Consider the following 27,060-nt stretch of genomic DNA (forward strand, 5'->3'; position numbering starts at 1 on the left):
TTGGCTTGGGCCCACCTCTCCAGCCTGTCCAGGTCCCTCTGGATGGCATCCCTCCCCTCCAGCATGTCTACCTCGCCAAACAGCTTGGTATCATCGACAAACTTGCTGAGGGTGTGCTCAACCCCACTGTCCATGTTGCCAACAAAGATGTTGAACAGTATGGGTCCCAGTACCGACCCCTGAGGAACACCACTCGTCACTGGTCTCCGCTTGGACATCAAGCCGTTGACTGCAACACTTTGAGTGTGACCGTGCAGCCAGTTCTTTACCCACCGAGTGGTCCATTTGTCGAATCCATGTCTCTTCAATTTAGAGACCAGGTTATCATGTGGGACGGTGTCAAACGCTTTGCACAAGTCCAAGTAGATGACATTGCTTGTTCTTCCCTTGTCCACTGCTGCTGTAACCCCTTCGTAGAAGGCCACTAAATTTGTCAGGCATTACTTGCCCTTGGTGAAGCCGTGCTGGCTGTCACCAATCACCTCCTTGTTTTCTGTATGCCTCAGCAGAGTTTCCAGGAGGATCTGCTTCATGATCTTGCCAGGCACAAAGGTGAGACTGACTGGCCTGTAGTTCCCTGGGTCTTCCTTCTTTCCCTTTTTGAAAACAGGGGTTATGTTTCCCCTTTTCCAGTTGGCAGGAGCCTTGCCAGACCGCCACAACTTCTCAAATATGATGGCTAGTGGCTTAGCGACTTCATCTGCCAGTTTCCTCAGGACCCGTGGATGTATCTCATCAGGTCCCATGGACTTGTGCACTTTCAGGTTCCTCAGGTGGACTCGCACTTGACCTTCACCTACAGTGGTCAGTTCTTCATTTTCCCAATCCTCACCTTTACATTCTGTGTCATGGGTAGTGCGGCTGCAGTCCTTGCCAGTGAAGACTGAGGCAAAAAAGTAATTGAGGTCCTCAGCTCTGTCTCTGTCCTGGGTAACCAGCTCTTGCATTTCCTTCCGGAGAGGGCCCACAGTCTTTCTTTTCTTGCTGACATACTTAAAGAAGGGGTTTTTTGTTTGTCTGAATGTCCCTGGCCAGATTTAGTTCTGTCTGGCTTTAGCTTGTCTAACCTGATCCCTGGCTGCTCAAACGATTCCTCTGTGTTCATCCCAGGCTAAATGATGACGTATATATGAGGATATAATGAGGTTTGATTTGTATCACAGAAATTGGAGAGTGTGGTTTCCATTCAGATCTTAGGTTTTAAAGTTTGAAGTCTTTGAAGTTTTTCAACACAGTCTCCCTCTCCAAGTAGGGTATGTAATGTAAGCTAAGTGTCTAGGCTCCCTCTAAATGTGGAATAACCAGATGAATCACTGTTTTTAATTCATGGGTCTCCTGATAGTTTTTAGATGGCTGAAGTTAGGCAAATTGATCCTGTCTTGAATGTTTTTTTTAAGACACTTTTTTTTTTTTTTTTAATGAATCAGGTTTTTTTTTTAGTTCTGTAAAGATACAGCTCACCATGATCAAATGGTTTAAAAGGCAGTATATTTGAAAAATATTCATACACAAAGCCACATGTGTACGTCCAAATAAAGCTCTGAAATCTTCAGAAACATATATCTTAAGAGGTGTTCAGTCTTTAAGAGATTTTTCCATATACTTATCACTCTCTAAGGATAATTTGGTGCTTCAGTTTTCTTTTTCTGTCTTCTTTTTAAGAATGTCTTGCAAGTCTTATGAGGAATGACTGAGGGAACTGGGGTTGTTTAGCCTGGAGAAGAGGAGGCTGAGGGGAGACCTTATCACTCTCTACAACTACCTCAAAGGAGGGTGTAGAGAGGTGGGGGCTGAACTCTTCTCCCTGGTGACAAGTGATAGGACGAGAGGAAATAGGTTCACGCTATGTCAGACAAGGTTTAGATTAGATATTAGGATTTTTTTTTTTCACTGAAAAGATTATTAAACATTGGAATAGGCTGCCCAGGGGGGGGGTGGATTCGCCATCCCTGGAGGGGTTTAAAAAAAGGGTAGATGTGGTACTTAGGGACATGGTTTAGAAGTGGTTTTGTCAGGGTAGGTTAGTGGTTGGACTTGATGATCTTAAAGGTCCCTTCCAACCTCAGCAATTCTATGATTCTAATGCAAACCAGCTTGAGAAAACAGTCTCTCAAAAGATCTCTTGTGCTAGTCATAAGCCAGAAACACAGGCTGGAGTCTCAGTATATACTCCCTCCTTTCACAGCAGTGATTAGATAGTCTCTCAGTTAATTTGCCTCTTGAAAGATACTTTTGGTTCATATTTTTTTGCCTCATATTAATCCTTCATGAAAAAAAGAGCAGTGCACAACTGTCAGTTTTAGTGAGTTGGATTTGTCTGAGCAGTATAACAGTTCCCAGAGGAACATGAGCATGTGGTAGAGTACTTTACAATCTTGCTTTGCATCTCAGAGAGCTTTCTCGACTTGGCCTTGCTGCTGCTGTTTATTTCCCTGAGGAATGTCCGCGAGAGGAACTGTATTTGTCTCTGAAGTACAGAGCTGCTTCCTAGGTTTATTTTTCCCACATTTCATTTTTCAAGCAAAAGTCTACCTTCTAAATTCTTTCTGGTGTGTTTATACCATACACTGCTTAGTGGATTGTGGCAGAGATGGTGGCTTTCTCAGAATTTTAATATGTAGCTAGTTATGCAGGTACAGTTTATCCAAGGAGAATCCAATGATGATGATATTTTACCAGTATTCCAATCTGATAATTTTGTTTGGATTTTAGCAAACTGAAATAATGTTAAATGCTTATTTTGATCATTTTGTAAAGAAAAAGTAACTGACTGTGCTTGCTTCTGAAATTTAAGCTAAATGTATTTAAGTTGCATTTGGTTAGATACTGATGTACTGATGGGTTTCACTCAAGAGCCAATTTTTACCATTTCCAGAGGAAGATAGTGGAGAAAAGCATTTTGTGATGGAGAAGTGCACATGGAAATACTGTCCAAGGTCTAAGCTAAGATTGTGGATGGAAAACATAAAACTGGCTGCTCTATCTAGGGTAGCCACTCTTTTCAAGGTTGCCCTGCATCTAGAAACACGCTAATGAGAGATAATCTGTATCTCTTTAATGTTTCTCTAATTTCTCCTCAGCACTACTGTATCCTTTCTGATATTTGTTGACACAGCAAACACTACCCCTTGTACAGTGGCATTAAAAGGAAACGTGGTTTTGTCTTGCTTCTGATGCACTGGCATCTTGTGGACTTATATTCTTGTTATAAAACTAAGTAACTTCATGATTACTACATGTCATGTTAAATGAGAATGATCATACATTATTAGTTACAAATAAAATGTGGTCTCTGACAGTGGAGCTATAACTGAAGAGATCTTTAAACCATTCTAGAACGTATGCAGACTTTAATCAGTCTTCATTAGTGTACTTGTAAATTTATTTACTACAGGATTTTTTTTTTGTTTTGCTGTTGTTTTTTGTTTGTTTATTTGGGGGTTTGTGTGTGTTTGTTCCCCCCCCTTCCCCTGAAAAGGTGGAAGTGGCAAAAATCAGCTTACAAGGTTGTACATATCACTGAAATTAATCCATCTGATCTTTCAAGCACAAATTATACAATTTTGAAGCTGTTCATTTTGTTTCTTAAATGTTTTTTAATGGAGACTTCCTATTTCTTAAAGGGCCACTTTCCTTATGCATGACTATCCCTAATACAAGTAGCTCTATACACAGAACAAGTAGCAATTCTGATTGTTTGGTTTTTGTTTTTTTTGTTTTTTTAGTTCAAAATCTTTTTTTAACCTCATTGTCATATCTTTTTAGATAAAAATACAAATGTTCTTCTAAGAGAAAAACTGGATTTGTGTCTGTTTGAGTTCCATTTCCTGGTTCCCAGGCTCTCGCTTGGGACTCTGAGAGCAGTCAGGTCACCAATTTACAGTGTAGAGATGAACAAGGTTAACAATTTTCTCCCAGAATGGGAAGTAAGGTTTCTTATACATAAGATGCATTATTCTCTCTGGGTATCTAGACTAAACCTGTTCGCTTGCACTTCTGTTAAGAGCTTGTCTTTTACAAATTTTTAAGCCTCCTTACTGAAAGGTTTGCATTGTGCCTTGTATCTTTCTAGTATTTAACACAGAGGAAATGTGACATGGCACTGTAGGGCCTAATGCATTTTCATTTTGAATGTTAGTGATGCCCATCAATCTAAGATTTGTATTTATTTTTAAAATGTAATACAAGTGCATGATTTCTACTACTATTTTCTGGTTCTCTGACTTCCATTTTCTGTCTTTGTGTTTCTGTGGTAACTTATAGCAGGCTTGTGGCTGTGATATCCTACTGCCTATTGATTTAAGGACTCTTTAATTGAAAACTATTCAGCAAACACGGTTTTCAATTTACTGTTTTGCCCAACTATGTTTAGGTGCCAGGGGCTCATTTGCAGCAGTTGATGGTTAAAGATTTAAAAGTAAAGCTTCATGTCATCTAGGTATACTTCAGTAATATGCAGGGTTTTCACCAAGGACTTCTCATACATCTTACGTAGCCTGCAGGCTAAAAGTATGTGTCTGTGCATTTGTGTCTGCATGTGTAACCACAGGAAAGGAAAAGGCAAAGAATCAATGATCTCAAAATTAATTAAAATCAGGAAGACTTTGCCCCTGCTGACAGGATATTTAGGATGAAAATAATTAAATGAGCTATTGTGGCAAATGCAATATCGATTGCTCACCAAGAGCAGCTCCTTGAAGATTTAGATGAAGATTGATAACTGTTTTTTAACAGTCAGAGCCAAAGGCAACCATTCCCATCTCCAGTTTGTGTGCATGTGTGCAGTCTGACAAATGGCTTTCAAACCAGCCCTCTATTGACGGCTATAAAAAGCTATTATCTACCATAAATAGATAGTATATACATGCTGCTTCTCCTCTCTTCTTTATATCGGTATAGTTGAAAATGTTTCATTTATGATTTTTCAGTTCCTCATACTTTGAAAGTGCTATCTGACATCCTTTTGGGGCAGAAAGGTATTTTTTTTGTTTGTTTCAGGTCAGAGGTGGATTTTTTCTTTCTTTTAGTAAGCATGGTCAGGAATTGCACCCTGTAATTTGAGGTGAAATGCAGGCAAGGTTAATATTTTCAGAATAATAATGAAATGGAATAAACTTGAAGATGGCACCAGATTTTCTTGAATCATCACTGGAATTTAGCTACAATATGGCTACAATAGGAAGTGAAGAGGCCCAGGGGGGGCAGCCCCATAAAGCAAAGCTGTTGGTGCCAAAAAACTGACTATACCTATACTACAGTATTTCACACTGTTCTATTTTCAGCTAATTTGCTTCAGACTATCTCTAGTCCATTCCTTTCCATTCCAATCAACAGAGGGACCACATAAAGTACAGCCCTAGATCACATCTTTCAGTGAATTTTGTCTTAAAAGAGCCTGGTTCATGCACTATGAGACCACTCCACGATGTGAATTAGAACACCGGTATGTGGGAACAATCAGGAGAGTCACTTCAAAAGCTTGCTGCTGATCAAAAATAAAATCTGTGGTAGACATTCCAGAGTAATGGAGACTTATAAATTACTGTGAGAACAGATCTTAATGAAAGGAAAATCAGTGGACAAGTGTTGTTTTTGTTTCAGTGAGAGACTAAACCAAAAATAGACGTAGAAAATGCTACAGACAGAAAGGGAAGAAATAATATAGGCTTAATACTTGTTTAAAATATCAAAACAAGCCTGCTGAAAGCATTTGCCTTCGAATCACATTAATTTATCTAAATGTTTATGCATGCAGACTCTTACACATCAACTTAGTTGTGGAAACACACTTGCAAGAGGAAAACAGTTCCAACTGCTTCCTACCTATTCTTTGACGGTGTTGTCCTGCTAATGGCTCTGGCATCAAACTTAGCTGTTTCTGTGTTGATGTTTGTGGTGGGCTAGGGGTCTGTGAGGTGAGATTCCTCAGTTACTACACTGTATGGGGAGACTGGGTCTTCTCAGATCTTTCAAGATAAAGAGCTTGCACAGAAATAGTTCTCTGCAGAAATAATTCCCTTCCATCCCTTTCTTTCTGATGAACATACAATTAGTTGTACCTTTTTGGAACTTAAAGGCTTGTTGTGATTTTTATAACTGGATATTTTTTTGTTCCATTTTTAACTAAATATTAGATAAGAATTTGTACAGAAATCAACTGCTAAGAAATTTGAGGTGGAAATACATACCTTTTGAACTGTAGATTACTCAGACCTTCCCTGTTTATTAAAATATAAGATGAAGTAGATAATCACATTCAAATGAAGAAACTACTGTCTTGCAGACCTCATTTGTATGCTGCCTGCTGCTTCAAACCATTTATGACTATTCAGGAAAGGTTTTCCTAAACAACCATGACATTTCCTGCACATTGCGATATCTGAAAATTTCTTTGTCAAGGGCAGAAGTTAACACCATGGATTAACTACTTCAGGAGAAACAATTTTCCTTCTTTGTGTGTCATTCCACTGTCCATGAAAGTTTGTCCAGGAAACAGTAGATCAAGAAAATAAGATGATAAATTGTTACCTTGAATGAATTTACTTCTCTTCAGGATTCTTTGCAAAACAATCAGTTTCATTAAGACTATAACATTAGGCATTTAGTTTAAATATGAGCCTTTGTGATTTTTGTTTTCATGGCACTATATTTTGAGGCTTTTCCCATTTTTGGGGGGCATACAAATGTTATATCTTTTAACTGTAATTTTTCCATAGTGGATCAATAATCACTTCCACTTAGTTTTAGAGAGAGTACTGGTGTATTGCTTGATGTTAATGAGACTCCCTAATAAGGCCTTCTTTCAATTTTTTTTAGAGTTTTGTCACACTGTGGCCACACAGCTGAATATTTTCTGAGCAGATGTATCTCTTGGGATAAGTATTTTGAGAAAATTTCTGCTAAATCAAATTAACCAGTTCTGGATAGAGAGGTAGGGCAGAAATGTTACCTTTCCAGCATTACTTTTTTTTTTTTTTTTTTTCATCCTTTCCCTAGAAAAGTACAAGCGTTTCCTATGTTAAAGCAGAAGCTTGGAATTTTTTGGAGACCATCAATGCATTTTATGTTACCTCCACAAGTCAGAAGCTTTTTACTGCATTGGATACAAATGCATTTCTGTAATTCTCATAGAGTGGGATTTTGATCTGGCCTAGCTGTACTGGACTTCATATGTGTATCTGTGAGGTCCTGTAGAAAATATATAACCACTCTGTGGTTATTTAAATTAAAAATTTCATGTGCACAAGAGAGGTAAAGCTTACATCCTTACAGCCATTATTTCCTATGTGGTAAACATTGATTTTGTAAAGATTTTTTTCTTTTTTTTTTTTTTAATTACATATCTACATGCATTACAGAAACATGTAGAGCATGTTTTATTTCTTAAGTAGATATTTTCCCATAGAAATGTCTGCATGCTCTACTACATATTACAGACAAAACAAATTGTTTCCTTATAACGATCCAAAGCACCAGTTACGCTTAATACCTCATGAAAATAATTTCTTTAAAATATCAACATAGAGTATAGATCCATATATTATAAAAGTATCTTCATAAACTCTTACCAAAATCCATATTTTGGTAATAATTAGATTTAGTTTTCTATTTTTAAGTTGTCTCTTGATAAAACCTCTCTTATCACACTATTTGGCAACCTTTGGAAAAGAAGGCTGAGAGGTAATAAAAACTAAGTGAGTGTGCCCATTGCCTTGTAAAAGACCTGACATTGCTTTGAATTCTTCTATACCTACATTCTGTTTTTTCAGTACAATCTGATTAATATGGTGGTTCTTTGGGCTAATTTAGACAAGTGAGGGCATATAAGACTGGCCTAGTACAAGTGAGGACGCCTCAAGGATAGTGCATTGTGTTGTGCTGAGATAGCTAAACTGAGAAACAACTTCAGGATCAGGATGCACAGAAACGAGTTGTGTGGTAGCAGCAAACTGAAAACTTGTACACTTTAAACTATTAACACTAATTTTTGATCCCAATTTCTTTGAAGACATAAGAAGGAATAGATTTTTGTGAAATTTTCTTACAGTTGCAGATGAATACTTGTACTTTTATGGTCTTTATGGATTACGTGAATGATCTTGCTTTTCTCTCTTAGAACTCTCAGAAACTGTATGGAAGTGTAAAAAAACATCTGAAGACCTGGAATAATTGATAAGACATCACATTTGTACCTGTTTATTTTTCCTTCTAGTTTATCTGTCAAAGGCCATTTGGCTAGTAGAGTTGTTTTTGAATATGAATGAGAAAACTAAAAATCCTTGTATTATTGAGGTTAAAGTAGAATGCCTTTGTGTATTTCCTCTGTTTTTTTCCCTCTCCTCCCTTCTTTCTTTTCTATGCAGTCTGCAATTGCAGATATGCAGAACCTTCTGAAATATGAAGGATTAACATCTCTAAAAATAAGATGAATGGTATGAATATTATGTTTTTAAATCTTGCTAAAGCATAGTTACGAGGTATTTGTACACTTCAGGAAAAATAAATACTCATCAGATTAGTCAGAGATATGCAAAAGATTTGTTAAAACTTCTGCCTCAGCTTGGATGCATTTTTATTTTTAAATGTAGAATTAGATGTAATGCAGAAATTTGACTGTTATCCTGAAGGATGGAGTCCTGATGGTGTATTGAAAAAGCTGGAAGTATATTCAGTTTTCAATTCCTATTTTTGGTTTAGTAATTGTGATAATTATATACTATCAGTTGGCTTTATGATATAAATATCCTTTTGAAATTGAACTATGTTTAGAGAGAGAGGGTTCCAAAATTTTGGGAAAGGATCACTGGCTGAATTTGGATTTTGTATATTGCTACAAATTTTATTGGACATACCAAGATTCATATATACATCCAAAAAAATCTGATCGCTATGAAGATTGTGGTTGGTTCAGATATTTACCAAAACAGCAACTATGTCTAACATAATGGCAACATTATTTTGAGTTGTTCTCATTAGTAAGCCTGTATTTATTCTAGCACTGAATTACTACAAGTAACTTCTAAGTTTTGAAAATTTCCTATACATAAAACCCACCCATATAATTTTTCTTTATCCTTACTTTGTTTACCTGTCTATCCTTATTTTCTTTATACTTTGAACTTCTGTGTGCTTTGCTATTTAAGTATTTCAAAGTACCTAAAACTTCAGTTAAGCTTTCAGTCTCAAGGTACAGCATTTGCCATTGAGGTTCCCGTTGAAAGTTATTCAGCTTTTTCTGAAAAATGACAATTTGAAGCTGTACTTAAATTAGGTAAATTTCTGTGGGCTAATACATTAGAATAATAGACAGTCTAAGATGGCTGTTTTTATGAGGGCATTTTTAGAAGATAACGTGGAAAAGCAGCGTCACAAATCAGAACACAACTTTTCAATCGTTGAGTAAATTGACTTAGTATAAGCAGATTTTAATCAAAACAAAATGTGTTTAATGCAAATATGTCTGCATGTATTTAATTCTGTGTCTACTCTCACAGTAAAGCTGGATTCAATTTATCCGAATACGATTATTAGAACTAGCATCATAATGATAAAAAGTTTATTCTGAAAGCAAACTGTAATTAATGGAGAACTTCACTGAAACAAAAAGCAATTATACAGTGATATGCATTTGGTGGAGGCAGAATTGCAAAAAAAAAAAATGTAATGGTACAAGGTCAGTTTGCTTTTCTGTAATCTGTCTAGGCTATGATCTGTGTATAACATACAGGTTGATTAAAGATTATACAAAAGTGACAGAAAACAATGAAGAATCTAAAAATGAATATCCTTCAGATCTGAAAAAAAACCTAAACCCAAATGTAAAATATCTCCTTTCTAAATCTAAACAAAAGATTGGTTTCCTAAATAACAGGCCAGTCATCTCTTTTAATACCTTTTCTTTTGGGTATTACTGATTTTAAGGAGGAGTTAGTCCAAAAGCAAAAAAAATTACTTATTTAAAACAGAACCTTTGGATAATACAGAGCCACTTGAAGGAATTACAGAAGGCTGACAAAACAGAATTCTGTTTTGAAGCAAACATATACCCTTTTATGGGCTAGTTATGCTTTACACTGCTTAACAATTTGTTTTCTCCTGTAAATTTGAACTTTGAAAGGCTGCACATGTAATCATGTTTTTCGCTGAGGATATTAAAATCTGTGTTATTAGTTCATTCTAAGGGGAGAGAAATGTAAATGGAGCTTGATGAAAGCAGGAGAAGGTAATCTATTATGAAAACTCAAAACTGTTTTGTCTCTGCATTTCAAAGTCATCAATTTATTTTTGTCATTTTATTTAAAAGTTTGAAGATGTGAAAGCTCTGAAATCCTCAAAAACTGTGAAACTTTTACAGGATAAAAAACCAGATTATGTTGAGATTCATTCTTTAGAATGCTTTTTTTTTTTCTCAATTTGTGTTCAGGTTTGCATTTGATCTCTAGATTATTCTAATTTTGTGTCTAGCTGTTTATGTTGTCAAGTATAGTTGCTGCATGTGGGTACAAAGGTGTTCAGTGTGTATGCTGAGTAGGATCTTTCTGTAATTACTTATGAATTGCTCATGCAGAGTGACTTTTCATCTGGTGTGATAAGTCTTGAATACTGGCCTAATATAACAGTAGCAGGCAGCTCTTTATTATGAATGTGGAGTTGCAGTGATCACAATCATATTGCTTTTTGAGCAGGGGAACAGATGAAAGGAAATGGACCACCGAAGACCAGATAATGACCCATTGTTCCTGGTCCTTAAGGTATATAAAAGAGCGTGACAGGGTTTTTTATTAGAAAAAATATTATAGCACATACCACAATTTCTGAAGTTCAGAGGAAAGGTTGAGAAAGTACTTCAGAATAACTTCCACCTGGAAATTTTACATTTGTTTTTAAAGATACATAGCAACCTAACATCATAGCACATTATTCCTAATTGTATATTATAAGCATAGTTCTTAAGGTACTTATGCAGTCAGACAGGATTTGCTATTGCAAGCAGTACACTAAGTCATTTGCTTCTTGGATTAATAGAGTTTACGACATGATGGGACATTTAAAGAGTCTTATGAAATCACACTTTATATTGTCTTGTTAGCCTGAAAATAGATAATGCGAGAAAATAAATTCCTAAAAAAATATTATAGAGCTAATTTTTTACCTTTATTTTTTTTTCATATAGTTAACAATGTTTATTCCAGATAAATGTAGATGACCATATAGGCTGAATCATTTATACTGGGAACTTTTTGCTCTTTCTGTGGAAAGAAGTAAGCAACCCTGTACAGGGTAGTGACAGATAACCTGTCTAATAGATGGTTGATTTAAAAATAAAAGAGAATTAGAAGTTGATCAGAAAGTTCAGGAAATCAATCACAGCTTAACCTTACATCAGACTAGCCAACCTTGTGTAGAGACACTGCCTTTGAAACCACTCTGTCATCCACTCAAATTTAAACATTGAGGAAAAAGATGCATTTCTAAATATTCTCGGACTCTTTCTACTTATTCCCCTAACTGAAATGTTCCCTCATACTTAGGATTTAAGCTTTTACTCCACAAGAATGACAAGATGTCCTTGTCAGAAAACATAATTCAAAATTTTCCTGTTCACTTCAGGGTATATTCTAAATCTTTAGCCTTTTTTTTTGCTAAAATGAAATTCAGATTCTGAATCAAAGGTCAAACAGATGAGAGAAATACTGCTGCTGTTCTTATTTCAGAAAAACCCGTGTTAAAGCTACTTGCTAACTACATCTCCAGTGTTAATTGCTGACAAAATTTTGTGTTGTCTGAAAATTTCACCTCCAGTAAGTTAAAATCAAACAGCAATGAGCGGCTACCCGCCTACCTCATTTTCAGATAATTCAAGGTGCTTAGCACCACAAATACTCTATCAAATTACATGATTATCTGAAATTGTTTTATGAGATGAAAAGACCACTCCAAACTTTTATACCAGGAAATATGTTTTTATTCTGTCAATAAGAAAATGTATATTCCTTCCTGTATAATGACAGTGTAATGTCAAGAAATGTGGCAACAGCATCACTGTCCTTTGCAGTGCTTTCACTATTCTTTTGTGCTCTTGACATTTTCTCAAAATTTGTAACTGTTTCACGTTCCGCTTTGCTATTTCTCTGATGATAGGAGATCAAACTAGGAGGCATTGAGACAAAAGAGGAAAATGTTTTCCTTTCTCTTTTTTTGTATGAAAAAATCACACTTAAAAAAAATAATAATTACCTAGCCTATAAAAAAAGTTCTACTTTTTATAGATTAAAAAAAAAAAACACATTTGTTAGTTTTAAGACCCTTTTGGATAATATAAGGAATGAATAATTTGCTTTGTTCTGATGTTAAAAGAAGTATTTTGATGATGAGGAAAATAATTTGCATCTGTTATGTCTCTACTTAAAATAACATACACATCTCTATAAACAAACATCCTGTTTAAAATTCACTAGGCAACTAAATGTTAAAAAATAATCTAAGCAGCTATGCCTTAATGTGATGATTATTCAGCTGAAATACTACCATATATTTTAAAAAAGATTTTATGCTAACAAGTTATTTCTTTTTTTAAAAAAGTTAGATTAACATTGTTTATAGATTGCTGATGGTCATATCTTGTTCCCAGTTAGAATGCATTTTTAGGGGTGAAAACAAAATCTCTACTGTTTCCCTAATTGTACCCCAGGGTGGAGTTGGGAATATGTCAAGAAGTAAGAAAACACCGGCTTTAATAAGCATACAATGCAATTTAACAGTTCATAAAACAGTAAAATTTAATCCCAGGCTGAGAGATTTATTAAATCTCACTCAGCAAAATCGTTTTGTGGGATGTGTTAGCAAGTAAGAATTAAGTGAAATGATTTCAGGGGCAATAGATTTTATTACCCAAGGAGGGGAGGAACTAGTTTTGCAAGCCGTTTCTTCTTAATTTCATTCACTCATTATAATTGCCTTGAGTAGGAGAGCTTTCTGTGAGTAGTAGTATGTTGGATCTCTGGAATTTGTATGCACGCTACTACATTTGTCAGGCATCATCTAACTGAAATAGCTTCTGTTGGTGGCCTTGTGCAGCAGTTCTTTTAATGATTATTAAAGATTTTTAAATCTAATACAACTTAAGCCTCTGTCTGTAAGATAAAATGACTCCTATTAATTTTCTTCCTTTTTGATGTTTTTGCATCCATGCTTGTTCTTCTGTGCTTTTTAGCTTTCCTTTCTTCCCTGGCTTCTGTTCACCTCAACGGTTGTTCTCAGTCTCTGTCTTCAAAAGCTACAGAAATGATGTTCTTTCAGTCTCTTTTCTAATACTTCTGCCAGTTAGAGAATTCCTAAATCTGCTTTATTCTTCCAGACAGTTGTTACATCCCTGTGAAACAGTATGCTGACTTGTACCACCTGCTTGTGTCCCGTTTGTATAAATGTTAACATATCATTCAACTGTCCAAAAAATATTTTTAGAAGTTAATTTCTCCCAATACTTCTATTCCTGTAGCTTCATATGACAAACTCCTTGAAGACACTGCTCAGAGTCCAAGCGTGCCCACACCTATCTTACTTAATGCCACACTAATATCCTTGTTACTATGAATTGCTGAAAGAACTTTTCTTTCATTATTGCTGCCCAAACTGTGTTCAAACTATAATACAAATTTCTATGAGGTGAATATCCCATAGAGATATATGATACTATGATACTCAAGAGAATATTTTAGTGAGCTTGGCTAGTTTTGTTGTAATTTGGACCGATACATGTTTTTTTGTTGTTGTTGTTCCCTTATTGCCTTGAAATCATGCTTAACTTGAGGTAGGTTAAGATAATATAAAAGCATTTATTTGCTTTTATGTTTTCTAATACAGTTGGAAATATTTCAGAAAGGATAAGACATACCTGCTCTACTTAAGTAGGTTAACTTGGAAAGGTTTTTCTCTCTATCTGCAGGTCTATTTTGCTGTATTGGTTTGCTGCAGATTTTCTTTAACTCAGAGCTGACTGGAATTTCTATACACCTTACGTCTTGGGTCACATTCATTAGGGAGAACTGTTTCTTGATATGAAATGGCATGGGGCAATTTAGCTTTTTTATAATCTCTTGTATAATTCTTCCTGAATGTCCTGAAGGACCTTTTCTCCTGAATCTAGTTTACAATATGAAGTGTAAATTTTATTATTGAAAGCTGTGTTTCATCAAGCTGTATATTCATAACTTTATAGAATGAAAAAAAAAAAAGGGCAGTATGTGTATGATATTTAGTATTTACTTTTGAGTGAGGACAGGTATGATGACAGTCACTTTGTGACTCTAAAATGAGTATGGCATGGCATGATTTCCCCTTCTGTCTTTTTTTTCAAGTATAATGTAAAATGTATGATTTTATTGCAAGGCAAAACTGTATTTTAAAAAATTAGTTTAATCTCCTAGTGTGTAAAGGAATGGTAAAGAGTAAACTTGGATCTATATTTAATTTGATATTCAAATTTTTCTGCAATATATGTATACAGAGAAAGAAACTGTATTTTTGTGCCTGTTACAGATCTGTGCTGTCCCGAAGAGTTCATATTATTGAACATACTTGTGATATGAATATTTCCTTTGGACCATTCTTTAGGCTTCATTTGTCTTGTTGTATATTTTGTTATGTGATTAAACATAAACCCTTTTATTATTGTGTCTGTTCAATCTAAACTTCTGACTGTTTCATCTTTGTGGTAAAATCGACCTGTTTTATCTTTTGGTATGCATATGACTGGAACTTTGTAGAAGTTGCTGAACATGATAATTTTTAGCTTTATTATTATTATAATGACATTATAGATAATTATCTCTCATGTATATATAAAACATAGAAAATAACATTAAATCTTAGGAACTACATTTAAAACACTGAATGGCAGCAATGTCCATCCCATTATGTCCCTATGTCCATCCCATTAACTATAGACTGTAATTGCCACAAATAAAATAACAGTAGACAGTTCCATGGAATTTTGTAATTCTCCTAGTACCCTTTCTGAGAAATAATTTCTGAAAATGGAAAATATTACACCTTATAGTGATTAAAATAACACCATACAGACCATGAATAGTTAGATGGTTTCTCTTCATCTTCTTATCCAACCATTTTTTGCTTAACGTTAGACCTGCAAAAATTAATTTGCTTCCTGACCAGGCAATAATAGAATCTATAGTAAAGAAAACACAGTTTTTTATAAGTAAATCTTAGCTTATTTTTGTGTGTACACTATCATAGTTTCTGTAGTTCATATCCAGTAATTTTTAAAGGCAACTATCATATTCTGTCAAACAGCTTTTAAGTAAAGTAATAGAGAGTGTTAGTAATGAGAGCTCTTCCACACTGTAGTTGGTTACCCCTTCCTGACTTGAGTGTTGTCAGGCTTTTCTCACTCCTTTGTCGTTATCTGTTTTTCCTCAGCTTGTTTAAAAGAAAGGAAGTGGAGTCAGGTTCTATGATTAAGTCAGTCTTCAAAGGAAAATAATAATTTTACTAAAACCTGCACAGAGGTCTCTTTCTGTTTACTGTGCTCACAATGGAAATAATCTAGAAAATAAGACTAATATGGAAAAAATGAAAGGCAGGTGATGGGAAGTTGGGTAGAACTAAAAAAGGAATTTTTTTTTTGTTTATGTAATATGCCATTTATTCATTGGTTTTGTAATTAATAGTTATGTATTGTGTGTTAAATGATCAGATAAATGAGAGAAAAATAAGTAACTATCAAAGGAGAAGTAATGCTTAGCAGGCTAAGGAGATTGATTATGGGGACATTTTTGAGGACTTCAAAATGAATAAATATGCCATTGTGAATCCTTATTGTGCAGTGCATCCTAAATAATGTTATTTCTCCATAAAAATGTTATGCTGGGGAAGGGAGGACTAGGCTGTCCTGTTTATTTTATTTCCAGTATCCACTACTTACTCAGGCTGTTAGATCAAAGAAACAGAGGTGCTGTTGTGGAAGCCCCGTCCCTGGAGGTGTTCAACGTCAGGTTAGATGGGGCTTTGAGCAACCTGGTCTAGAGGGAGGTGTCCCTGCCCATGGCAGGGGGTTGGAACTAGATGATCTTTAAGGTCCTTTCCAACCTAAACCATTCTATGATTCTATGATATGATTCTATGATTCTTACCCTCTTAATTGTACTATGTCATCTCTGTCCTTCAGAAAGCTGACTAGAAATAGTCTGGATATATTGGGAGTTGAAAAAAAACCCCAAAACAAACCAACATCCTGACTTTGCATCCAGTGTTCTATCCAAGGCATTACTGTTTTGTAAGAAATTAAATACAATTTATATGGGCCAAAGGAAAAATCAGTCCTCCTGCAACATGCCCTGCCTTTTGTACTCACACACTTTTCGCCAAACGGGAACGTAACAATCTCATTATATTCTAAACTCTTGCAAGGACAGGTACCATAAATACAAGCTCAGCAAGAGAATCTTGTTGCATTATGAAACAGGCATGTTAACGAGTGACCACAGTCAGTATGAACTAGGTTTATTTCAGAAGGTACTGTGGTCTGAGATAGCTGTCTGTATAGCTAATGGAAATTCAGTAACAAATTATATCATATGATGAAATGTTTCAGAATGCATTAAAGACTCCACGTGAATTGCTTTTAACATGTTCACACATTTTCAAGGACTTTGCTAAAAAAAAAAAAGGAAAGTATTCTTTCACTTTTATGCATTTATCTGGATACTTTTGTCATGGTCACCTAGGAAACAAATGCAGATATACTTTTGCAAGCATTTGCATTCAGTTTCATTTCGTTTTTGATACAGCTAATGAAGTCACACTTGAAAAGAATTTAAGCCTTATTTTAATTAATGCACAAATTTTTTCAGAATACATTAGTGACCATCAGACACTAGGCAAAACCCTCTGAACAGTTTGGCCTTTTAAATGTAGTTGGACTTATTTTACAAGGGCAAAATTTTACTGACTAGAGACAGGAAGACAGAGATAACCTTGAAGAGAATAATGAGCTGCATATGGAAAATATAAGCTATCCTGCTCAATGCAGTAGGACTTATTCAGATAATATGCAGGTAAAGATAGCATAAGAACTAAAAAGTAGAAAGGTATATCCATACTTTACTAATCAATGGAAAAAGCTTGGCTCAAGCAATGCAATATTTCAGGTGAACTGTACGGTGTCCTCACTTGAAGTTTTTAGTGAGTCAACTCAGTTTAACACAGAACTGACCTGAGAATCCGAATACTGCATTTCAAGATTTTTTTTTTTAATTTCAGTTTTGTTTTTCATAGACTATTTTGATTGTCAAAGAACTGTTTACAAAAAGAATTTCAGCAGCAAAATCTTTGTTTTTGCATAAAAATCTAGATCTATTTAATTTATGCTGTATTTGTAACCTGATAATAATGACAGTAGTGACTGGTAAATGCAGATTCATATCTCCACCTTGTGATAGGACAGGACCTGTCAACTGAGTTATAGAATATTATGCTATTGCATTTTATTTCTCATTTGCTTTGTCATTGATGAAGAAATATATTTTCACGTCTTTTCTGAATCAAATATTTAAAATTTTTGTTGTGGAAAATCCAGTTTTGTTAGACTCTCTGGAGAGTTTCAAGGTCCGTTATAGAAAAGTTGTATCTGAATTTAATTCTGAGACAAATTTTCAAGTTTTATTCCTTTTACACACATAAAAGCTTACATTCCGTGCCTGCCCCCCCGTCCTTTTCCTTCTTTCTTTTAGAGTTAAAGGGATATTAACTTGCTTTTACTGGACATGACTTGAATGAATAAAGTCAAGTTCAAACACAAAACTAGATCACAGTAAGCAAATATGTATCGTACTTGCGTGGAGGTTGTTTTTAATAATACCTTGGACTTACCATAAAAGTGTTTTGCAAATGGTTAAGCAGTCTAGTCCCTATACAGATAATCCTTATATTGTGAGTGGGATAATTTAGTTAGCTAACTAAACTTTTTTTCTTTTTTTTTTAAACTCTTGCTTGGCTCTCATCTTTGACTCCTTTTCTGCGGAAAAAGTTCCCCACAGCCACTGAAAAAATTGGCAAAGAGGGCTATTATGAGTTCTTGTGAGTCACAGATTTGTAAATATAAGAATCTTCCAATCTAGGGAAAATAAACTAATATTGGAAATAACTTCTTCTTCTCTGGGATCCACACTGGATCAAATACTAAAGAACTAGAAGTAAATTTATTAAGCTTCTCTTTTCCATTGACTTATTTCATATGTCACTCAATGTAAAAAATTTCTTGGTGTTTTCAAGTACTTCACAGAGCACCTTTTAAGTAGAAGACAATATTTCTTCACAGACTTTTATTAGTAATAAATTTAATTAAGGGGAAAAACAATCACATTACTTTAATTTAACATTTAATTGAAAACCTGAGGGTTTTTTCATGCTTTCAAGCTGGTTTTAATCATCTGTATTTGAGTAATTGAAATGTCCTACAGATTGTGCCTACATAACAGTTCCTTTTTTTTTTTTTTTAATTGTAGATTACAGAGGACTACAATTTGTTATAGTACAAGTTGAAATATGATTTATTTTTCTGTTTTAGAAGGGTACTATTTCTGATATAGTTCATGAAGAAACAGAATTAGCCTAGCAATCCTTCATCTTAAATTACTGTTAACCTTGATTGCAAGATAAAAATCATGTTTTCTAAAAATAAAACACATATTTTTGCAATTTAGAGAGAATTCTGGAGCTCGAGATATGAACCAGAGAGGAATGGTTTATAGGTACATGAAATCCTCATATAGTTTGATGGAGGTAAATGCAAATGCCATACAAAAACATTGCTGTGCAAATAAAGTGCACATGCAAGTCACGATTCAATGTCATTAATTGTGGAATCTGCAATTGTTTTTAACACTTAACTGTTAATTAGGCACAGGTATTCCAAAAGCAGTTAGCACGTTAGTTGAGTCAGATATCAAAGGACATCAATGATCTCTAATGTACCTTAAGTCTGAAGATGGTTACGAAGACCATGATTCCTCTGTTCTGTTAGGCTTGCTTAGACCTTATCTAGATGTCAGAATGTGAGCCCTTTCTTCCACTTTTTTGATAGGTCATAAGATACAGACCTAGATCTCAGGTTGCAGCTGTAGTGCATAAACAGTGCATTTAGTTTCAGGATTTTCAGCTGATTCTTGTCTAACCTTCCAGCCATGCTGAAGGTAACTAAAAATCATATCTTTTGCATGTTAGAAGGACAGAAAAACTCATCAGAGAAGCAGTTTGTCAGTTCCATTACACAGGGAAGGTTTTTTCTTGGCTGAGGCCCAAGCTATAGTGGGTTTCCTCCGCAACAGCTTTGCCCATGTAGGTTAGAAACCAGTAAAAAACACAACCTTGCCAACCTCCTGCCCCAGTTCCAAGCCCCCAAAACTCAAACCATCCCTACAGTATTGATTAACCATGACAATGAAGCATGTGACAAAAATCACATGTATCTACTAGAGCCTGTCATGCCTTTGACATCTTTGGGTGCACTTGGGGACAGAAAAGAAAAAGACCACCTCTGAGAAGGCCCCAGGAGAAATAACAGATTCTGTTTTTAATAATAAAGGACTCTTTTTCTACCTTCTTTATACTGAATCTAGCTCCACCAGAGTCCTTTCATATTGAGATTAGAGTACTTGTATGCAATTTATTAGACAGTATTTAGCAAGACTCAAAAGTGATTATACAGAAACACACGTGAAAAATAGAGGCAAACACAACACCCACAGTGACAGGAGGTAAAGGAATGCCAGAACAGTATTGAGAAGAAATGTGTAGTATCCAACTGAGTTCAGGATAAAAATCAAACACATATTGGTACTTTCTCTCTATTTGAGATATATTGTGACTGAAGTCACATCTCTGATTAAGATGTTACCTCTAGTGCTAAAAGCTTTGTTGTTACTTGACAGGGTCAACTGAAAAACAGACTTGTGGTCTCAGACATCTGTCATCTGACATCTTAATCACCTAACTTAATCTCATCCTATTTAAATTTGATGAAAAATTTTTTTAGCTTCTGTAGTTGTAGATTTTTTTTTTCTTTTGTAGTTGTAGAATTACAAATAACAGTACCATAAGCAGTATTTTAGATGGGTTTATCTGTATCCAATCAAATAATCATAAATACTAAGCAGGATTTTCAAACAAAAAAAAACCCCACAACCCACAGTTTGGAAACTGTACCAAGATATATTTGTGAAATACAACATAATTCTTAAAAGGTTTATACAAGTTGACTAAAACAATAGTAATCTCATTTTTCTAAAAGATTCTTTTCTTGTATTATGTGTAAATGGAAACATTATAACAGATTTCTAACTGAAATTAAAGAACCATTACTTCTCCAGAAGTTTCTACTTCTTCCTTCCAGACTGCTAATCTCTGTTTAGATAAAATAAAGAATTCTAAAAATTTAATTAGGGACATTTCCATCCTGGTCCCCAAACAGACTCTTCCTGAAATCTGCAGTACATCCTGTACCACAAACCATAGTTCCAAAAGTGTGATTTAAGGAAGAGAAAGTGGTATGGACAAAGGGCAGAGAGACATAAAGTTTAGAAAGCCTAATGAACGAGGATGCAGAGCTAGGCCAACAGCTGTCAATTCAGAGGAAAGATAAAGTGACCAACCAAGAGGAGTGCCTAACCTGCAAATTCAAGTATATACTTTATATCTTTTTCCGAGTTCTGTGTTGTCTGTTTCTCTTGCAGCTAAATCAATGATTGTACCCCATGAGATGACTGCAATATTGAATCACTAAACCAATGTATTTTTGAGTATATGGTTCTATCTGTCTTTATGCAGTACAAACGTGTAAGCCTACATTTAACTTTAATCTTCCTACACAAGGTGGATTGTGGAATCTCATCCTGTGTAAATAAGGGATTTATCTTGTAGCATCTGAAAGTCAAACAGGGCACTCAACTTCTAGCCAGTGAGTAGTTTATTTTGTGTGCAATTAAAAGAAGTATATTCTGATTTAGATTTATTTCCAGTAAAGCAATATTCATCAGTCAAATATGAAGAATATTATCAGAATTTGAACTACTTCTAAAACCGCAATTGCTTTTTTAATGCTTCCACTGGAGTTGACTGTCTTGTGATTCTACAGATTTCCAGCTCAGTGGCTTATAGAATTTGACAAACAGCCATGTTGCTCTGCATCTGGCATAATGTCCGTTAGATTCCTTCTGATGAGTCTTATCAGTTCCGTGTCCAAATTTATATCTAATTAATCAGTTAATGCCGGTTTTGAACTTCTGGTTGCTTCTTAATGGGCTGCTTTTACTGAAGTCTTACAGCAATTTCCATTTTCCTTCATTGGTGCAAGGACTACAGTTTTAGAAATAAAGCTGATAAAAAAAAAAAAAAAAATTTGCATTTCTAAGCCAGAAAAATCTGTTGCACTTATTGTATAGTTTATTTAAAAAACTGTTGTCTAGACTCCAACTGCTGCCAAGTATTGCTTCTAGAATATTAAACTTTGTATGACGCTTACTCAGCATGTCATTCCAACTTTTTGGTGTTTTGCTGCCTCCTTGTCAAATATCAGCTTGCCTTAAAAGCACTTTAATGCCTTGAAGATAATGAACAATTTGGCAGCAAAAATGTTTTTGGACTGATTTGGAGCCCCTGCATAAACTACTTGGTGTCTGAGATCATTGAAACCTATTATACTGGCTATTTTAAAATTAGGATTTATTTCTGTTTGAATTTTGAAATCTCTCCTTGGGAGAGCCATTTAAATGTAAACGTATATTTTCCCTTTAACAGTAGCTTATGGGCTATAATGGTAGAGCATTTTTGCATTTTTATGTTTAGTTTTATTGTAAAGAGCCTTGGGATGCATTTGCATGAAAGGCACTATATAAGCTCATTTTCTATTGCGTTGTATTGTATTGTGACAAGTGCAATAATCTCCAGGTTTCCTATCCATTAAAGAACTAATTTCACAGCTCACTAATTATGTGAATGAGAAGGGGAAATAGGTCGTTTTTCTCTAAGGTATGCTGAGCAGATGGCACAGCATTCATTTCCACCAGCTGAATCTAAGGTCCTCTCTTGCTTTTGGTTCCAAGGCTTGCCTCTGTTTATCAAACAGAACAGGAGAGAGATGTCAGTTTCTTGTACAGCATGACAGTGTGTACTGAGAGGCTGTCTCTGTCTGTTGCTAATACAACATTAGCTAGCACATAGCAGGTCTAAACAGCCTATTTATTTAGGGTGGGACATGGAAACCATTAAAATGAATGTGCGTTTTAGTGCAATTCTAATTTGCCTCTGATTTATAGAAGATACTGGTTAGAAGTGTTCTAGGAATTTAAACTGATGCCCATACAAGTTATTTATGAATTAGTTGAGTACCTTTGGGACTATATCTAGTCTGTAATTTCAAAACAGAAAAACATTATTTCCTTAGCCTGTGTACTTTCCTTCATACGTAAGGTTTTGCTACCTTGCTAATACATTCCTTTCCTTTGCCTTACTCATGGAAATAACTAACTTGAATCAAACATGCATATAGTGATTTATATAGCCCCCTAATGCGCTGCTTTTTTAAAGTAACACGAGTAATCAGAGATACCAGTGTTCTCCTGTGATCCTGAAAAGTCAGTATTTGGGCCCTTATTTCAGCCTTAAAAGGAGAAAAGCTGTGACTGAAGGTTCTGACATGTTTTATGTAGGACTTTGCAATAAGGCTGCATTTTACAGTACTACAAAAGAGCTCAGATCATTATGTCACTGTAACATAATAAACAGCGCTAATTTTTTGTTTCCTTCTCTCACTTCTGTGCTGTCATGTTTTTGTTTTGTGTTCACGGTTCTAATTTCATTCTAATTTCAGACGGATGCAGCACTAATGTATGATGCAGTTCATGTGGTGTCAGTGGCTGTCCAGCAGTTCCCACAAATGACTGTCAGTTCACTACAGTGTAATCGCCACAAACCGTGGCGCTTTGGGACCCGCTTTATGAGTCTCATTAAGGAGGTAAGTCACTAATAAAGTATCCTACTTCATTACTTTCCTTTCTCCCAACTCCCATTTTCTTTTGTTCCCCCTCTACTTGAATTCTACCTTTTTTTTTTCAGTAGATGGGAATCTCTCGGATTGTTATGTGTAAAGAGTTTAACAGGCAAGACAACATTTTAATTTGAAAGTGGGTTTTCCTAAGGTATTAGTTGGAACAAAGAAATATAAAATATAAAATAACTGCATTCTAAATAATTTTTTTTTTTTTTAGATAACTTGGGGGGGAGGAGCTGGAACATTTTTCACGCAAAAACCCAAACCATAGACTTACTATGAAAAATTCAGCAACTAAATATTGGCATAAGTTCAAAATTCAAGGATGAAGTTTACTCGCTAGTTTTAATTATTTTTTTTTTTTTTGCTATGGTGAATTAGTATATGTGTTTTCATATGCTGTTTAGCTACTGATAGACAGTGATTTAAAGTAAAGCTAGGAGATTTAAGGTCGTAAAGGTGAATACTGTAGAGTATTCAAGTCTCTTTTACTGTAAGTAACTCCTAATACAGTATTTCTTATTCTAGATGTACAAAATGCTATGATAAAGAGAACTATTAGCAATGGAATATAATCCTGGTTTTAATATTAGTTCCTTTTAGGATGATAATTTCGTTTTCCACATTCCCCTCTCTACTTTAGTATAGTTTTACAACTCGGTAGACTTTAAGTTATAAAAAATGAGGATATTGCACTTTATTAAAAGTAAGGAATAAGCTCTGGAAGACTGGCTCGGTGACCTCAATTTTTGCTATCTCAGTGCGGTTTCAGCATCTTGCAAAAGAAAAACTATTTGAATGAAAATTCCTGACAGAAAAATGAAATCCAACATTAAAGAGAGAGATTGAGGCTTGAGGGGCAGGAGGGGGTGTGTGGGGCATGTAGGAAAGCAGAAGGGGAAATATGTGCGTGAATGATGGAGGAATGAAAACAAAACAGCCCTTTATCTCATTTAGTAAGAAAAGTCTTTTGGCTAACATGGAAAGTTGTTTAAAAAATTGTCTGTGAAGACTGAGGAAAGGTTGATTTAATTAGCAAAAAGTGAATACAAAATATTTTTTAAAAAATCAGCCACAAGGTAAATTATTTAGATCAAACGAATAATTAATGTTCCCATTTTGGCAGAAGTAAAATTTGTTCTTTTTGGGCAAAAAAAGGAAGATCTATTTATTTATAGAAACTGTTTTTTCTTTCTCCATAGGCCCATTGGGAAGGCCTCACAGGCAGGATAACTTTCAACAAAACCAATGGCTTAAGGACAGATTTTGATTTAGATGTTATCAGCCTCAAGGAAGAAGGTCTTGAAAAGGTGTGTAAGAAGTTTACCTCCAAAATGATGGGAAACCAAACAAAACCCCACATCCTAAACCCATTTTCAATGACATTCATGTGTTACATGAAACAATATACCTGTTCTAAATTTGATATCTGGTTTCAAAGTCTTCTAGTAAAAGTTGTTATCTTGATGTCTGACAGTTAGTGGACTCTATGTGCTTCTAGCCACATTCTTAGATTCAAGAAGACTGGGGAAGAGTGAACAGCTGGACCTGGAGTCATGCATTAATATACTTTGTCATCAATCTATATTGAATTTAGTTTTAGTTGCGATTCCAATCCTATTGCCAATCCTTATGTGTGAACCTGTAGGCATGTGTATTTGCATTTTCTTTGCATCTAACTAATTCAGGAAGAATTACCTCTAACAGAATGAAATAAAATAACTTTGTTTTGGCATTTTTCTTTGTTTTAAGAGGGAAATTTGATTCTTTTCTTGGAATGCAAAGTTTCTATCTGTAAGTGGTACTGAAAAATTAAGAATACATACCCTTACAAGTTTGTCTGTCTTCTGACATGAATTTTTCTTGTACAGAGATGAAGTGAAAGACCAAAGGATTGAGAAATGCCCTTTCTATGTAGCTTAGTTTTGTCTATATTTGAACTAAAGGCCTTGAAAACCACATACAGATATTTGGCCTGCCTTCATGAGACCATGACGATCTGAAATCAGATCATCTTCCCTCTCATCTCCAGCTACCCTGCCATGGAGAGGCAATGCAGGAAACTACAGTGTCTCACATTGTTGTGATCAGCAAACAAAAGTTTTGCAGTTTGCATCTGCCTTGTAGTTTGTATTTAGTTGTGATGTTCAGTGTTCTTTAACCACTATGTTTTCCTTCATCTTCAGATAAAGTTTTATCAGCTATTGCCCCAAGGTAATATGGTGGCCACAAATACAATGAGAAATTAAGGGAAGGCACCATGCTGCAGAGTTGCATTTCCTTTCTTCTATAAATCATTGAATGAAGAAGGTAGCACAGACAACATATTTCTCAAAAACTTTCTCCCCAGTACTTGTTTTGGAATATTAATGTTCTCTTACTAGGTAGATTTAAAAAAGTTCAGAAGCCATGAGCTTGCTTTGAAACACTTATATAGGGAATAACATTTTTGAAAATGTCCAGTGACAAACCCATGATTAAATAACTAAACTATATTTTAAAACATTCAGCAATGCACTGATAGTAAAAAGTCCTCCTATGAAGTATTCCATGACAGGAGCTCTGGAAACTTAAGCGGAAAAAAGAAAAATCATATAGGAGTGATTAGGTTTGAAAAGCGAATTAGCTTTGTGTATGAGCACAATAGGTGCAATGCAACCTGTCTTCCTTACTGGAAACAGAAATGTAAGAATTGATGACAAGGGAATAGCTAAATAAGTCAGTAGTGGCTGAAGATTCACTGAAGTGATAACTGTTGAAAATGAGGAAAGGAAGGCTCTATAATCTAGGATGACTTTAGAAACATTGGATGGCTTTTGAGAACCATCAAGCAACGTGAGTTTTCTGGAAAATAAAATCTTTACAGTGTACTTAATTTATTTTCAGCCAGAAATGCAAAATAATTAAAGAAATACAGACTGTGTAATATATTTGTCTTTTAATGACATATGTGCTACTATGTCTCAATGCTATTAAATAAGAGTTGGCTTTGTTACAAAATTCTCTATGTGGACTGGAAATTTTCTGAGAGAACATTGGTGTAAAATATTGCACAGTAGATGTGCAGTGGGCTAAAGGAATGATATCTTCCGTCTTGATCTGTGTTACATTGTTTTTATTTCACCATCAGTATTGATATGAAAGTAGAAACGCAAAAGCATGTCAATTTAGTTCTCAGTTGAAAATATGTAAGGACATATGTACTCCACTGAAAATATAGAAATAAAAAAGTCTAAAGAGATCAGAAATATGGGAAGAAAATAAAAGTCATCAGGAAATACAGTACTCTAAAACACGTAATAGAAAAAAGGAACTTGGGAAACAGTAATAATGAAAGATATGTAAGAGAAATCAGAAATACTTGTAAAAGGATATGGATATTAAAAAACAACCAGCACATGCTTGAGCTCTGTATACAGAGGTTCACAGAAAAGGAAGATACTTTTGTTACCTTCATGGCTCATTTAGCCATGCAATAAGGGGTTGTGATAATATTAGTTTTTCACCAAAATGCACTGAATATCTTTGGAAAGAGCAGTAAAAATTAGTTACCATGTATTAGAAAAGTTCATGAGGTAGGAAAGTGTTAGCAAAGAATGATGAGGAACGCTACACAGATTCAAAGATACCAATGAGCAAAAGCAGAGCAGTTTCTGGAGGGTGTAGTGGTATCAGATTAGGAAAAGGAAAGTTAAGGTCTATGCACATTAGATTGAATTGCTTTAGAATGTTTAGGGCATTTTACTTAGTGGAGAAATCAATGCTGACAAATAAATGTTTTTCTTTGAAGAAAACTTGATTATTCTGAAAGAATATGGACCCTATTCTTGAATACAGGGTGAACCATTAAACTCTAGAGCAGGACACTTCCTAGTAAAGAGAGTATGTTTTAGCCAGTCCTTTTAAATAAAAAGAACTGTCTCAAAGGGTTTTTTCCCCCAAGATTGCCTTCTGTTAAAGCTATGATGAATCCCTCTCCCTTTTCTCTGTCCCCT

General features: G+C 35.0%; 1 protein-coding gene across 1 annotated transcript in view; it reads left to right on the top strand.

Moving 5' to 3' along the window:
• The window catches only part of GRIK2 (glutamate receptor, ionotropic, kainate 2), a gene marked incomplete at its 5' end in the record, with an annotated part of 284,674 nt that overhangs the window by 63,764 nt on the left and 193,850 nt on the right, over positions 1-27,060 (top strand). The window contains 2 exons of the mRNA XM_009893855.1: positions 22,886-23,029; positions 24,268-24,375. Coding sequence (XP_009892157.1) covers positions 22,886-23,029; positions 24,268-24,375 — 252 coding nt within the window. The remainder of the gene's footprint in view (positions 1-22,885; positions 23,030-24,267; positions 24,376-27,060) is intronic.

The sequence above is a fragment of the Charadrius vociferus genome, unplaced genomic scaffold (genome assembly GCF_000708025.1).
Source record: "Charadrius vociferus isolate BGI_N301 unplaced genomic scaffold, ASM70802v2 scaffold129, whole genome shotgun sequence".
In the NCBI taxonomy this organism is placed as follows: domain Eukaryota; kingdom Metazoa; phylum Chordata; class Aves; order Charadriiformes; family Charadriidae; genus Charadrius; species Charadrius vociferus.